Genomic DNA, 16,626 nt, shown 5'->3' with positions numbered 1-16,626 from the left:
GGTTCCCTTCTCTCCACACCCTCTCCAACATTTGTTATTTTTAGCCTTAGTGATTATACGCATTTTAACAGGTGTAAGGTGGTAGCTTAGTTTTTGATTTGCATTTCCCTGATGATTCGTGATGCTGAACATCTTTTCATGTGTTTATTGGCCATCTGTATATCTTCTTTGGAAAAATGTCTGTCCATATGCTCTGCCCATTTTTTGATTGAGTTGTTTGTCTTTTTGCTGTTGAGTTGTGTGAGTTCCTTATATATTATGGAGATTAACCCCTTGTCAGATATATGATTTGCAAATATTTTCTCCCAGTTGGTGTGTTGTCTTTTTGTTTTGATCCTAGTTTCTTTTGCCTTGCAGAAGTCTTTAGTCTGATGAAGTCCCACTTGTTTATTTTTTCTTTGGTTTCCCTTGTCTGAGAAGGCAAGGTATTCAAAAAGATCCTTTTAAGTGCGATGTCAAAGAGTGTACTACCTGTATTATCTTCCAGGAGTTTTATGGTTTCAGGACTTATCTTCAAGTCTTTGATCCATTTTGAGTTTATTTTTCTGTATGGCGTGAGTAATGGTCTGCTTTCATTCTTTTGCATGTAGCTGTCCAGTTTTCACAACACCATTTATTGAAGAGACTATCTTTTCTGCATTGTATGTTCTTGGCATCTTTGTTGAAGATTAGCTGTCCATAGATGTGTGGGTTCATTTCTCAGGTTCAGTTCTGTTCCATTGATCTGTGTACCTCTTTTTGTACCAGTACCATGCTGTTTTGATAACTATGGCTTTGTAGTGCATTTTGAAGTCAGGGATTGTTATGCCTCCAGCTTTGCTCTCTTTTCTCAGGATTGCTTTAGCAATTCAGAGTCTTTGGTTGCCGCATATGGATTTTAGGATTCTTTGTTCTATTTCCATGAAGAATGTCATTGGGATTCTGATTGGGATTGCATTGAACCTGTAGATTGCTTTGAGTAGTATGGATATTTTAAGTATTCTTCCAATCCATGTGTATGGAATCTCTTTCTATCTCTTTATGTCATCATCTCTTTCTTTCAATAATGTCTTATAGTTTTCCTTGTATAAGTCCTTCAGATCCTTGGTTAAATTTATTAATAGATACTTTATTCTTTTTGTTGTGATTGTAAATGGAATTATATTCTTGAGTTCTCTTTCTGTTAGTTCGTTATTGGAGTATAGAAATGCAACTGATTTTTGTAAGTTGATTCTGTACCCTGCAACTTTACTATAGTTTTTAATTATTTCTATTAGTTTTGTGATGGATTTTTGGGGTTTTTCTATATATAAGATCATGTCATTTGCAAACAGTGAGAGTTTCACTTCTTCACTCCCTATTTGGATTTCTTTTATTCCTTTCTCTTGCCTAATTGCTCTGGCCAAAATGTCCAGTACTATGTTGAATAAGAGTGGTGATAGTGGGCATCCTTGTCTTGTTCCTGTTCTCAGAGGGATGGCGCTTAGTTTTTGCCCATTGAGTATGATGTTGGCTGTGGGTTTGTCATATATGGCCTTTATTATGTTGAGGTAATTTCATTCTATCCCCATGTTGTTAAGAGTTTTTATCATAAATGGCTTTTGGATCTTGTCAAATGCTTTCTCTCCATCTATTGAGATGATCATGTGGTTTTTATTCCTCATTTTGTTAATGTGGCATATCACATTGGTTGATTTGCAAATGTCTAACCATCCCTGTGTCCCTGGTATAAATCCCACTCTATCGTGATGTATGATCTTTTTGATGTATTGCTGTATTCGGGTTGCCAATATTTGGTTGAGGATTTTTGCATCTATGTTCATCAGCAATATTGGCCTGTAGTTTTCCTTCTTTGTGTTGTCCTTGTCAGGCTTTGATATCAGAGTGATGTTGGCCTCATAGAATGTATTAGGAAGTGTTCCATCTTCCCTAAGTTTTTGTAATAGCTTGAGAAGTATAGGTATTAAATCCTCTCTGAAAGTTTGGTAGAATTCCCCAGGGAAGCCATCTGCTCCTGGGCTTTTATTTTTGGGGATGCTTTTGATTACTGTTTCAATCTCTGTACTTGTGATTGATCTATTCACATTATCTATTTCTTCTTGGTTCAGGTTTGAGAGGTGCTAACAGTCTACAAATTTATCCATTTCCTCTAGATTGTCCATTTTGTTGGCATATAGCTTTTTGAAGTATTCTCTTATAATCCATTGTATTTCTGTGGTATCTGTTGTTATTTTCCTCTTTCATTTCTAATTTTATTTATCTGAGCTTTCTCTCTTTTTTTCTTTGTAAGTCTGGCTAGGGGTTTGTCAGTTTTGTTTATCTTCTGAAAGAACCAGCTCTTTGTTTCATTGATCCTTTCTACTGCCTTTTTTGTTTCAATACCATGTATTTCTGCTCTGCGTTTTATTATTTCTCTGCTTCTGCTGACTTTGGGCTTTGTTTGTTCTCTTTCTAATTCAGTCAGGTGTAGTTTGAGATTGCTTATTTTGGATTTTTCATGTTTGTTAAGGTGTGCCTGTATTGCAATGAATTTCCCTCTTAGTACCATTTTTGCTGCATCCCATATGAGTTGGTATGGTATGTTTTCATTTTCATTTGTCTCCTGGTATTTTCTGATTTCTCCTTTAATTTCTTCAGTGATCCATTTGTTGTTCAATAGCATGTTGGTTAGTCTCCACATCTTTGTCCCTTTCCCAGCTGTTTTCTTGTAGTTGATTTCTAGTTTCACAGCATTGTGGGCAGAAAAGATGCTTGATATGATTTCAATCTTCTTAAATTTATTTAGGCTTGCCTTGTTTCCCAACATATGGTCTATCCTTGAGAATGTTCCATGTACGCTTGAGAAGAATGTGTAGTCTGCTGTTTTTGGATGGAGTGTTCTATATCTGTCTATAAGTCCAACTGGTCTAGCTTTTCCTTTAATTTCATTGTTTCCTTGTTGACTTTCTGTCTGAATGATCTATCCTTCTATGTGAGTGGAGTGTTGAGGTCCTCTGCTATTATTGTGTTATTATTAATGTCTCCTTTTAGGTTTGTTAATAGTTGCTTTATGTACTTTGGAGCTCCTGTGTTGGGTACAAAGATATTTATTAGTGTTATGTCTTTTTGGTGGTTTGTCCCTTTGATCATTATATATTGCCCCTCTTTGTCTCTCTTTGCCTGTCTTATCTTGAAGTCTACTTTGTTTGCTATAAGTATTGCAAGACCTACTTTCTGTTGTTTTCCATTAGCTTAGAGTATCGTCTGCCATCCCTTCACCCTGAGGTTGTGCTTGTCTTTGGAGGCGAGATGTGTTTCCTGGAGGCAGCATATTTTTGGGTCTTGTTCTTTAATCCATCTTGCTACCCTCTGTCTTTTTATTGGAGAATTCAATCCATTTACATTTAGAGTGATTATTGATATATGAGGGCTTAATGCTGCCATGTTATCACTCGTTTTCTGGTTCTCCTGCTTTTCCTTTGTTTCTCATCCTGTGTATTTTTGTCTACAATTGAGTTATGTAGTTTTTTATGTTGTGTTTCTTTGTTTTCTCCATATTTGTTATTTGTGTCTGTTCTGCATTTTTGTTTAGTGGTTACCATGAGGTTTGTATTCAAAATCTCATAGATAAGGTAGTCCATTTTCTGATGGCCTCTTATTTCCTTAGACTAAACCGATTCAGTTCCTTTCCTCTTCCCCTCCAAAGTTGTTTTTCTCACATCTTATTCCATCCTTTGTTGTCAGTTTGTGGTTAAAATGACAAGATTATCTTTGTTTTGTTAAACAAGATTATCCTTTGTTTTGGAAAAGATTATCTTTTTCTCCTATGTTTAATGCTATTCTTGAGTATTTGCTAACCTGTTCTGATCTATAGCTACAATTTCCTGATTTTGTCTACCTGTTTATCTTCTTACTCCATGCTTTGTTTCACCTTTCTCCCTTTTTTTCCCCCAGGTATGAAGGTCTTCTTGAGGATTTCTTGTGTCTGTGGTGGTGGGGGAGTGCGGGGGGAGGGTTCGTGGTTACAAACTCCCTTAGCTTTTGTTTATCTGAGAAGGTTTTTATTTCTCCATCATATCTGAAGGATATTTTCACTGGATAGAGTTTTCTTGGCTGAAAGTTTTTGTCCTTCAAAGATTTGTATACGTCATTCTAGTCTCGCCCAGCCTGTAAGGTTTCTGCAGAGAAATCCACTGAAAGTCTGATAGGGGTTCCTTGTAGGTTATTTTCTTCTGCTTTGCTACCCTTAGTATTTTTTCTTTGTCATTCAGCTTTGCCAGTTTCACTACTATATGCCTTTTTACATTGACATATATAGGAGATCTGATAGCCTCTTCCACATGGATTTCCATCTCCTTCTCTAGGTTTGGGAAGTTCTCTGATATTATTTCTTTGAGCAAGCTTTCTGCTCCATTCTCCTCTTCTTCCTCTTGGATATCTATAATTCTTATGTTACATTTCCTAATTGAGTTGGATATTTCTCGGAGACTTTCTTCATTTCTTTTTAGTCTTAGTTCTCTCTCCTCTATCTGCAGTTTTTCAAGACGTCTATCTTCAGTTATGCTGATTTGCTCCTCTGTGATGTCTGCTCAAGCATTCAGGGAATCCATATTTTGTTTTATCTCTTCCATTGTGTCTTTCATCTTCAACATTTCTGATTGATTCTTCTTTATAGTTTCAATCTCTTTTGTGAAGTAGCTCCTGAACTCGTTGAATTGTTTCTCTACATTCTCTTTTAAGTTGTTGAGTTTTTTGATGATAGTATTTTGAATTCTGTCTTTCAGATGACATATTTCTGTGTCTTCAGCACTGATTTCCAGGTACTTGTCATTTTTCTCTCTGGTCTGGAGATTTAATATAATTTTTGATACTGCTAGAGGGTGTGGCTGTGTTTTTGCACGTCATGGTAGTTTGGTCGCAGTTACTACCTGTCACCACTGGGTGGTGGTCAAGAGCCGTGTATTCTGAGCCCTCTGTTTTCCTCTGAGATCCCAGGCACTGGAGCTGGTGCTCAGCGGGTGGGGAGGGGAGCACTTTCTTCTGTGTGTTCTCGGGGTTTTCTCATTCTGCCCTCGCTATCTGCTCTCTGTGGGTGTTGGCCTGATGAGGTCACCCCTGCATTAGCTTTCACGTTGGTAGAGGCTTTCCCCTAGGCTGTGAGCGCCCTCAGGGATCTGTGATGTTCCTGCAAACGAACATCACTTCCCCTGTTCCTTCCCTCTCAGAGGCTGTCCACAGTCCCAGATCCCAGTCTTTTGGGGAAGGAGTGAAGTTTCTCTTACTCCGTTCCATCTCCTCTGAGGGGGGCTCCAGCCTCTCTGCCCTCTGTCGTATTGGCTGTGTGGGTCTCTCAGATGTCTTTTGTGTTGTGTTTGGATGTCCTCTGTTGGAGTATGAATATCTTTTTCATTGTATGGTGGAGGGGAGAGATTACCAGGAAAGCTCACTCTGCCATGTTCCAGATATTTTTTTTAATAGACTTTATATTTTGGAGTAGTTTCAGGTTCACAGCCAAATTGAGCAGAAGGTACTGAGGTTTACCCATATGCCTCCTGCCCCCCCATATGCCTAGCCTCCCCCATTATCAGCGTCTTTCACCAAATTGGTACATTTGTTAGAATTGATAAACCTACACTGACACATGATTATCACCCAAAGTCTATAGTTTACATCGTGGTTTGCTCTTGGTGTTGTGCATTTTATGGGTCTAGACAAATGTATAATGAGATGTATCCACCATTAAAGCACTTTGGTATCATACAGAATAATTTCACTGCCCTAAAAATCCTCTGTGCTCTGCCTATTTATCTCTCTCCCCCAACCCCTGGCAACCACTGATCTTTTTACTGTCCCCATTGTTTTGCCTTTTCCAGAATGTCATATAGTTGGAACCATATAATATTTAGCCTTTTCAGATTGACTTCTTTCACTTAGTAATATGCATTTATGTTTCCTCCATGTCTTTTCATGGCTTGATAGCTCATTTCTTTTTTAGCACTGAATAATATTCCGTTGTCTGGATGTAACACAGTTTATTTATCCATTCACCTACTGAAGGACATCTTGGTGGCTTCCAAATTTTGGCAATTATGAATAAAGCTACTATAAACATCTGTGTGCAGGTTTTTGTGTGGACATAGTTTTCACTTCCTTTGAGTAAATGCCACAGAGGGTGATTTCTGGATTGTATGGTAAGAGTACGTTTAGTTTTGTAAGAAACTGCCAAGCTGTCTTCCAAAGTAGCTGTAAACATTTTGCATACCCACTTGCAAAGAATGAGAGTTTCTGCTGCTCCACTTCCTCACCAGCATTTGTGGTTGTCAGTGTTCTGGATTTAGGCTCTTCTGATAAGTGTATATTGGTATCTCGTTGTTTTAGTTTTCATTTTTGTAATGACATATGCTGTGGAGCACCTTTGCATATGCTTATTTGCCATCTGTATATCTTCTTTGGTGAGGTGTCTTTTCAGATATTTTGTGTATTTTTTAATCAGATTGTTTATTTTCTTATTGTTGAGTTTTAAGAGTTCTTTCTTTATTTTGTATACCAGTCTTTTATCAGATATGCCTTTTGCAAATATTTATTCCAAGCCTTTGGCTTATCTCTTCATTCTCTTGACAGTGTCTTTCACAGAGCAGATTTTTTTTTTTTGAGGAAGATTAGCCCTGAGCTAACATCCACCACCAATTCTCCTCTTTTTTTGCTGAGGAAGATTGGCCCTCAGCTAACATCTGTGCCCATCTTTCTCTACTTTATATGTGGGACGCCTGCCACAGTGTGGCTTGACAACCATTGAGTAGGTCTGCACCTGGGATCCGAACCACTGAACCCCAGGCCACAAAAGCGGAACATGCAAACTTAACCACTGCACCACCAGGCAGGCCCTCACAGAGCAGATTTTTAATTTTAATGAAGTGAAGATTATCAGTTCTTTTTTTTCATGGATTGTGCCTTTGGCATTGCATCTGAAAAGTCATTGCTAAACCCAGGGTTATCTAGATTTTCTCCTGTGTTGTCTTCTAGGAGTGTTGTAGTTTTGCATTTTGCAGTTAGGCCTGTGATCCATTTCGAGTTCATTACTGTGAAGGGTCTAAGGTCTGTGTCTAGCTTCATTTGTTTGCATGTGGATGTGCAGTTGTTCCAGCACCATTCATTGAAAAGACTATCTTTGCTCCTGTTCTATTACCTTTGCTCCTTTGTCAAAGATCAGTTGATTATATTTATGTGGGTCTATTTCTGGGCTCTCTGCTCTGTTCCATTGGTCTTTCAGCAATACCACACTGTCTTGATTACCATAGCTTTATAGTAAGTCTTAAAGTCAGGTAGCATCAGTCCTCCAATTTTGTTATTCTCCTTCAATATTGTGTTGGCTATTCTGTGATTCAGATATTTTGGACAGTGTGAATTTATTGTGGCAGCAATCCAATGGGGATTTTTCTCCAGCTGTGTCCAATGGTCCAGTGTTACATAGTTGGATTGAGCCTGGGTTGATATTTGAACATGGGGAGGTGAAGGAAAGAGAGTGGGACAAGTCATTTGAGGATATCTGTAAGAGAGTGGATGAAGTGAGGAATTCTGGAATCTAAGCTAGATAGGGAAGGGTAAAGGCAAGAATAGGTGAATACATGAAAAGTAGGATCAAGGGATTTTCCTTTTTTTGGTGGGGGGTGGTGAGGAAGATTGGCCCTGAGCCAACATGTGTTGCCAGTCTTCCTCCTTTTGCTGGAGCAAGATTGTTGCTGAGCTAATATCTGTGCCAATCTACCTCTATTTTGTATGTAGGATGCTGCCATAGCATGGTTTAATGAGTGGTGTGTAGGTCCGCGCCTGAGATCCGAAGCCACAAACCCCAGGCTGCCAAAGCGAAACACATGAACTTAACTACTACACCACCAGGCTGGCCCCAGGATCAAGGAATTTTGAGAGCAAAGAACAGATCTAAAGAATGAGAGCTGGATGGATATAGTTGTGGTCAGAGAGTGTGATGTATGAATTTCATATTCCAGAGATGGAGCAATTGCTAGTGTTGACAAGGTCTAGGGGATTGCCATGAGAGTTGGTAGCTGAAATAGGAGTAGAGGCAGCAGTCCCTGAAGATGAGAAGTTCAAAGAGCTAAGAGGCTGGGATTTGGGGCCTCTACATCAATACTGATGTCACGTGGGATGTTGGCAGGGCCTGAGGTAGAGAGGAACCTGTGAGCAGGTTCTTCAATGAGTAAGGGGGTATGTTGGGAGATGAGTAGCTAACAGTGAAGAGGAGTGGGAAACAGTATGGCTGGGTGATATGAAACTCAGAGGAGTAGGTCGTCTTACATAAGGGTAGAGGAGAGATGATCTCGAAGTCTCACTGGAGAGTGAGGGAGACATCTACCTCCAGCCCGGCCCTAAGTTATAAGGGTCTGAGACAATGTACAGGTTCTACCTGACAGGGCTCTAGCGTAGTGCTTCTTAGACTTTCTGTGTCAAAGGACCAGGGTGTTTTGTGTTTTTAAATTTCCAATCTATAATGGACCAATCCTTTTGTAAAATAAAAAATGAACTACTAGAAAAATGATATGAACAAAAAAGCTATACAAAATAAAAGCCCCAATTTTTTTTTTAAAGATTTTATTTTTTCCTTTTTCTCCCCAAAGCCCCCCGGTACATAGTTGTGTATTCTTCGTTGTGGGTTCTTCTAGTTGTGGCACGTGGGACGTCGCCCCAGCGTGGTCCGATGAGCAGTGCCACGTCTGCCCCCAGGATCCGAACCAACGAAACACTGGGCCGCCTGCTGCGGAGCGCACGAACTTAACCACTCGGCCACGGGGCCAGCCCCTCAATTTTTTATTATTAGATTCAACAGACATAAAATTACTCTGCCAAATTACCATAAAAGTTTTGGAATGCTTACTCTCACTTTCTGTATTTATGTCATCACAGACCTTTAGTAAACAGTTCATGAACCAGCATTAGTCCGTGGACCACACTTTGAGTGGCACTTGTACAGAGAAAATGTTTTCTCATAGGAGAAGCTGCATTCAGTTAAGCCAGGAAGGTGAAGAAGGAGTTTGTTGAAGGGGATGCGGATGTAGAGGGGTTTGTTCATCAAGGAATGGGGCTGCTGGGGGTACAACAGAAAAGTTGGGAAAGTTGATGAGCAGTGGATGTTTGGGGTGGAGAAAGCACATAGCTATTTGATATGAAAGTTCAAGAGAGAGAGATGACTGGCGGGGTTCCTTCTTGAGCAATGTCCAAGGCCAACAGGGGTGGAAGACAAAGCATGTAGTCCAGGGAAGTGAATTAATGCTACAAGGTCTGGGGAATGTATTTAAAGAAGATTTAGGCAGGTGAAGGGTGAGGTCTAGACTGGGTGTAAAAATAATAATATTAGTTATCGCTTATTGACTACTACTTGTATACCAGACTTTGTGCTCATCGTGCCAGGCACTTTATATACGTTATTTGAGTCCTTAAAAAGATTCTGCCAAGTTGATGATGATATCCCCAATTTATTGATATGCAGCAGGTTTATAGGCATAGGATTAGCAATCTGGAAGGTGGTGTCCTGATCCCAGGAAGTCAGTTTATGAACATGATCTTGGCTGAAACAGTTGGAGCTTTGCCCTATTTTTCTGCTCCCTACTATGTGTGGCTGACCAAAGACTTTAGGAGTTTGATCTTAGCCAGAAGTTATTTGGAGGGCTGCTCCAAATATGATGATTTCTTTGGTGAGGAAGGATTTAATTTTGTGAGATTACCGTGTCACATACATGCAAACGCAAATTTTCAAAATTAAATGTGTTTTTTAGACATTACAATATGAAATAATTGACACATGTTCATTGTAGAAAATTAGAAAATACAGAGAAGGAAGAGAAAAATGATTGCCTGTAATCCTTCACTCAGAATCACTGTTGACTGTAAAATACTCTTTTCAGTCCTTTTCATTTTAATAAAGTAAAAATGTCCAATAAAGTTTAAATTTTTGATTATATGTTGAAATAATAATATTTTTGGTATATTGGTTAAATAAAATATTAAGATTAATTTCACTCTTTTTACCTTTTTAATGTGGCTATTAGAACACTTAAAATTACATATTTGGCTCATGTTACATTTCTATTGGACAGCACTGCTCTGGAGTCTCCTCCAGCTTTGAGCATTCTGAGTCTTAATGAAGCTTTACTATCTGTACATGTTTAGTTCTGTCATAATTGTTTTAGACCAATGTGGTCCAATAGAACTTTTTGCATTGGTGAAAATGTTTTGTCAACTTCAATTTGCCAACTATTTTACTCTCAAAACGAGTTTATTCAGGAATAGCCAAAAGAATTGCAATTCAGGATGTGCATGCTATAGTGAACCATAGGCAAATTTGGAAAACAAAGGAGGGGAATTTGCTTTTATAGGGAAAAGGGGGAAATAGGTAAGGCCTGTTCTAAACAAAAGTCCATTGAGGGGAAGTAACAGTTCAGGGCAGCAACAGCTTCTTGTTGGCTGAGCTATGGTGTTTCTCATTGGCTGGGCTCTTGCTGGGTGGGGAGAGAAATCTTCCTTCAGCAGTAAAGTAGTAGTACTTTCTGTCAGAGATACAAGTGTATGTCTCTTCCTGTTTGGAGTAATTGATGACATATAATAGGGTGTGAGATCTCCCCCTAAAGCCCTTCCTGTCTCCAATTTAGTTAAGGTTTCTTTTATTAATTTCCACAATTTGATAATCTGCCCAATATGGTAACCTCTAGCCACATGTGGCTGCTGAGCACTTGAAATGTAGCTAGTGTGATAGAGCAACTGCATTTAAAATTTTACTTAATTTGAATTAATTTGAATGTAAATAGCCATGTGCACTGGACAGCACAGTTCTAGATCTTACGAAAAAAATTTCCATAAACGTTGGCTGTTTTTCTCTTTTCTAGTTGTGTTGGTGTCGAAGAGGAGAAGGCTGCTGACATTGACCTCTACCACTGCCCCAACTGCGAGGTCTTACATGGACCCTCCATTAGTAAGTAAATCTTGGGGTTTCCAAGAGAAGGCAGTCCAGAGAAGAGACAAAGTGAAGGAAGCTTGGAAGGGAGATTGCCTTTGACTTGAGTGCTTTAGATTCATCTCCCTTGGGAAATAGCAGAAGCCTGTGTGGGCCCTGTAGGCCAGCAGCTGCCCCACTGAGATGGCAGAAGTACAGAGCTTCACCTCCCTCCCTTCCTGGATATTCCCCAGAGGAAAGCACCTTTCCTCACCAGAAACTTTCCTGAGTCTGTGAGGGCCTTGTTGACTCCAGGTGTTCAAGAGCTTGTTTGATTGGAAGAGAAGCAGGATCTGCTGAGGCCTTTGTTCTTGGAACCATAGCTCATGGCCATTCTGACTCATGGTCTCATGTCTTTTTCTCTCTTAGTGAAAAAACGCCGAGTATCTTCAAAAGGGCATGATGCACACAAGGGGAAGCCAGTGAAGACTGGAAGCCCTACATTCATTCGAGAGCTCCGTAGTAGGACCTTTGACAGGTGAGGACCCCTAGACCCAAGGGCTGGTGAACACCAGGGCTCTGGGATGCTGGGACCCATCTCTTCCCAGCTTTCCCACTGGCTTTCTCAATAGGTGCCTCCCCCATTTGAGGGTGTCTGCAGGGCTCAGTAAAGTCCCGTCTGGGGAGAGATCTTCTGTTTTAGTGAGTTTCTGAGAAACATTGCTAGAGTTTCATTTGATACGCAGAGTACGTTAAGGTCCACTTGTAGAAACTTTTGGTAGATTGGGAGGCAGTTTTCACCCAAGTCAGGAGAGGATATTTACATGCACTCAAGGAATGCTACAAGTAGGAGTCTTAAAGATTAGAAAGTTTAATTCTCCCATTGTAGAGAGGAGGAAACTTAAAAAATAAAAAATTTTGAGTGGTCATATATTTCTTTTACAATCAAGAAAAAGAATTTTTTCCTTTTTAAATGGATTAAAATGGACTTATTAAAAATAAATTACTTGAATTGAGCAAAAATAATGAGTTAGAAAAATTAATGAATAAGGCACTTTCTTTTTCTTAGTTTTTAATTCGTTTGACCATTTTCAGCTTTCCTGTAATTGAAGTGTTATTTAGAATTATAAGTGTTCGTTCAACTTAATATTTTTTATTTTATCTGTTTTTTTTTTAAAGGCAATGAGTCTCATTTCTAACTCCAGACCCCTCAGGTTCCTTCTCCAAAGTCAACCAATTTCTTGTGCATTCTTTCAGAGAGAGTTTTTGCTTATACAAACATGAATATATGTGTGGGTGTATCTCTTTTTTTAAAAAAAAAAAACGCAAGTAGGGGGCTGGCCCCGTGGCCGAGTGGTTAAGTTCGTGCGCTCTGCTTCAGCGGCCCAGGGTTTCACCAGTTTGCATCCTGGGCATGGACATGGCACCACTCATCGGGCCCTGCTGAGGCAGTGTCCCACATGCCACAACTAGAAGGACCCACAACTAAAAAAAATATATACAACTATGTACTAGGGGGATTTGGGGAGAAAAAACAGAAAAAGAAAAATAAAAAGATTGGCAACAGTTGTTAGCTCAGGTGCCAATCTAAAATTAAAAAAGAAAACAAGTAGAAACACTCTATATTGTTCTGCGTCTTGCTTTTTTTCCCTTTTAACCTAAATTATGTATCTTGGAGATCAGTCCATAATAGCACATATAGCATGTTCTTCATTCTTTTTCACAGATGTTTAATATTCCATTATATGGATATATAATTTAACCAATCCTCTATTGATGAACATTTAAATTGATTCTAGTATTTTGCTCTTAGAAAAAAATGCTGCAGTGAATGTCTTTGTACTTAAATTTTTGCATATGTAGAGGAATATATGTGTAGATTTACTACCTAAAATGAAATTGCTACATTAGAGGGTATGTGCTTTAGAAATGTTTATATATATTGCCTAATTGTTTCCAAAGTGGATATACCATTTCACAGTCCCACTAGACAGTATGTGTGGGTGCTGATTTCCCTATATCTTGGCCAACATTGTTTATTATCAAACTTTTTTTGCCTTTCTGGTAAGATAAAAAATGAAATGTTGTTTCTACTTGCGTTTCTTTAATTATGAAGGACGCACATATATTTTTGTACATTATAAGACATATTTGTTTCTTTCTCTATTAACTGCCTCCTTATATTGTTTGAAAATTTTTCTTTGGGGTTACTTCCTATTTCTTACTGATTTATAATAGCTTTCCTTGTAGAAAATTGTAATTTTTATGTAGGTAAATTTGTTTATTACTATTTTTAATGACTACTGGGCCTTGTCTCTCCCATGTTTTTTTCACTATTCTCTGGCTTTAGTTTTTCCAATTTAATCTTTGATCCATCTAGAATTATGTGGAGAGTGAGATAGACATCATTTTTCCAGATGTGTGTCCCAACACAACTTGTCAAATAGTCTATCTTTTCTCCAGCATGATTTTTTAAAAAAAACTCCTGTTTTCTGTTTACTAAGTACGTGTGTCGAGAAAGTGGTTGTAAAAATTGGTTTTGTTTTTTTAATCAGCCTTTTCTCTTTATTTGCCAATGTTTTAAATGGGGTGATGCTACTCTGGGTTAGAGTAAATCAGATAAACTTGTCAGACACGTCTTTATTTCATGGGTAAGATGTTGACTGATTTCTTCCTTTGTCATCCAGAGAACACCCTGTTGACAGGATATCCTGCATTTAGCTCCCAACCTCTGCTAGTGACCTGGCTTTTTGCCTTGGATAGGTCATGTCTTTCCTGACACATGAGGTTTATGCCATTAGTTGCTAGCCCACATTAGGTCCGCTCAGGAAAACCTCTTGGTTGAGTGGTAGCATCCAGTGGGCCTTTAGTGGCAGGGCCTCTGGGACTCAGGCTTTCTCTCATGTGGCCCACAGCTCAGATGAAGTGATTCTGAAGCCCACTGGAAGTCAGCTGACCGTGGAATTCCTGGAAGAGAATAGCTTCAGTGTGCCCATCCTAGTCTTGAAGAAGGATGGATTGGGGATGACGCTGCCCTCACCATCATTTACTGTGAGGGATGTGGAACACTATGTTGGTAAGTACCACAGACCCCCTTAACTGTGACATTGCTCACTGCCATCAAGACCTGTGACCCTTCCCCTGCAATATACCATTTGCATTTCCTTTCTAGCCATCTTGGGAATCTGAGGTGAAGTGCCTTGCCTAGAGTCATTCTTTGGCAAAGCTAGAACCAAAATGCTGGTGCTGTCTTCCTTTTTCTCCTAATAGACCACAAAAACCCAGATTGAGCCCCATTTTTTACCTGGGGAATTCCAGAGATCATGGTGGTCTTTCTTTCCTCTGTTGCATTGAGAAAGCCTTTGACTTTTGCCCTCACACACCAGTTGTCTTCTGGGCATGAGTTTTTGGGGATAGGAAGAAAAGTAAGAAAGCAGGGCCCAGGCAAGTGGATTGTACTGTGAGTGAGGCTGTGTGTTAGGCAGTTCTGTTGCCCCAGCACGCCTGGACCCAGCACATAGGTCTAAGGGGAGTGTGAGGGATTCCTACTTCCATGTCCCAAAGCACATACAAATACAGTGTCTGAGGAGAGAAGTTTTGAGTGTAAGGCTATTCTAGGGACTGGTGAGGGGACCAGAGAGTCTTCCACAGTCCCTGAGACCACTCGGTGCAGAACCCATCTCTTTACTCCAGGTTCTGACAAAGAAATTGATGTGATTGATGTGACCCGCCAGGCCGACTGCAAAATGAAGCTCGGTGATTTTGTGAAATATTATTACAGTGGGAAGAGGGAGAAAGTCCTCAATGTCATCAGTTTGGAATTCTCCGATACCAGGTAGGAGGGGCAAGAATAAGTTAAAAGCCTGACAAAGGTCCTGGAACTTGTGGTAGACTGAGTATATATTAGTGTTCCTTTCCCTTCCTCTGGTGGTTTCTTCCTTTGGGGTGGGGTGCTGGTTTATACTTTCTAGGGTAGCTGCTTACATTATAACAACCAAATCCTATTTCTCCTCTACAGTTTCTGGCATTGGATAGATTATACAGTAGCTATTTTAATTAATTTTTGTCTCCTTCAGGGCCTAGGACAGCTTTCTTAGACCTTTTGCTGATATTTAGATTGTGGCATGATCACTGTTTAACTCCTAGAGGATAGGTCCTCTGTTCCTGGAAATAGATTTACTAAAATTATTCCCAAGTAGTTTCTCTAAGGATAAAATTTCTTAGATTTAAAAAAAAAGAAAAAAATCTTATAACCTTTAGATGATTCTATTTGGACTCATGCACTCAATAGATATATATAGTCTTTTCTATGCTCAGAACCATGGGAGATCCCAAAAGAATCATAACATATCTTTTTGCACTTAGAATGTTTACTCTGTGATTATTTACTTTTTTAACTTTTAATTTTGATGTAATTATAGATTCACAGTAGTTGCAAAAAAATGTACAGGGAGGTCCTGTTTATCCTTCAGCCAGTTTCTCTCAATGGCAACATCTTATGTAACTATAGTTACTACAGTTGCTGTTGGTTTTGACATGAGAAGTTAAATAACCTGAGGGTGCTTAAAAAAACTGTTCATTTATGCCTCACTTCATCTTGAAAGACTGAAGTAGCTTATAGAGATGCAGAGAGGAAAAAAAGAAAATTGGAACAAAAGGAAAATAAAGGTGGGGTGGATAGGATGCATCTGGTGGGTAATCTGCGCACAAAATGCATGTATGAATGTCTAGATGGTGAGGAAGGACTGTAGTGTTTTTGCTGAATTTCCTTAAGGTCAGAGCAAAGAAAGGAGTGCAATATTGTAAGATTTGTGGTTTTACGTAGAATAAATACAACAAGATGTTTGGGAGAAACACTTCTTTATCTGGAACAGGGCCCTGAGAGGTTTCTTTAATGGTTCCTCATAAAGAAGACACTATGAGATGGGAACAGTACAATAACTGTTGTAAACTAGGTGCCAAGTGAGTGGGCCCTGGTTGGAGGAGTATGAGCATTTAGTGGAGGAAATGGTCACCTTTGACTGTGAAAGATTGTGGAGCTGAGACTTGGGACTTCTAGAGCTGAGTGGAATGAGGATGCTGACCAGACTTACAGAAATAAGTGTCCTATGTGCCCTTAGGGACTCTCTGGAGAGAGCTTCTTTGTCGTATCTGACTCTCACTGGGATGGGGGGCATTTTATTCAGGCTTCAACCTTCTATTCCCAATCAGCTGACATCTGCCCTCTACTCCTTTCTTGCTAGGCTTTCTAACCTTGTGGAGACACCGAAGATTGTTCGGAAGCTCTCATGGGTGGAGAACTTGTGGCCAGAGGAGTGTATCTTTGAGAGGCCCAATGTGCAGAAGTACTGCCTTATGAGTGTGCGGGATAGCTATACAGACTTTCACATTGACTTTGGCGGCACCTCAGTCTGGTACCATGTGCTCAAGGTAGGAATGGATATGGTTTCTCAAGGCAGCCAGGCCTTGGGCCTCCCTGTTTGTTTCAGGTGGCAACATAAAACAAGCTGCTGAGGCCTACCTACCTCCCAGATTCTGTTTGGGTGACATTTCCACATAACTGCTCTATCGGAGTTGGGCACTTAGTGGATATGTCATATAAACTGTCTCTACTTTACAGTTTTGATGCTTAAAATTTTTTTGAATAACAGCAGATGCCTAAGATATTCTTCAACTGTTATCTTCTTAATTGAGCCAATCTGTACTCCTGCCACTATGGGTGGAAA

General features: G+C 39.6%; 1 protein-coding gene across 3 annotated transcripts in view; it reads left to right on the top strand.

Moving 5' to 3' along the window:
• PHF8 (PHD finger protein 8) overlaps positions 1 to 16,626 on the top strand; it is a 109,769-nt gene that overhangs the window by 29,770 nt on the left and 63,373 nt on the right. For all 3 annotated transcript variants that reach the window (XM_046673334.1, XM_046673335.1, XM_046673333.1), the window contains exons 3-7: positions 10,854 to 10,939; positions 11,330 to 11,438; positions 13,816 to 13,976; positions 14,594 to 14,735; positions 16,144 to 16,330. In XM_046673334.1, the coding sequence (XP_046529290.1) occupies positions 10,854 to 10,939; positions 11,330 to 11,438; positions 13,816 to 13,976; positions 14,594 to 14,735; positions 16,144 to 16,330 (685 nt within the window). The remainder of the gene's footprint in view (positions 1 to 10,853; positions 10,940 to 11,329; positions 11,439 to 13,815; positions 13,977 to 14,593; positions 14,736 to 16,143; positions 16,331 to 16,626) is intronic.

Source organism: Equus quagga, chromosome 10, assembly GCF_021613505.1.
Source record: "Equus quagga isolate Etosha38 chromosome 10, UCLA_HA_Equagga_1.0, whole genome shotgun sequence".
NCBI lineage: Eukaryota > Metazoa > Chordata > Mammalia > Perissodactyla > Equidae > Equus > Equus quagga.
The sequence above is the reverse complement of the archived record's forward strand: the minus strand, read 5'-3'. Positions and strand labels throughout refer to the sequence as shown.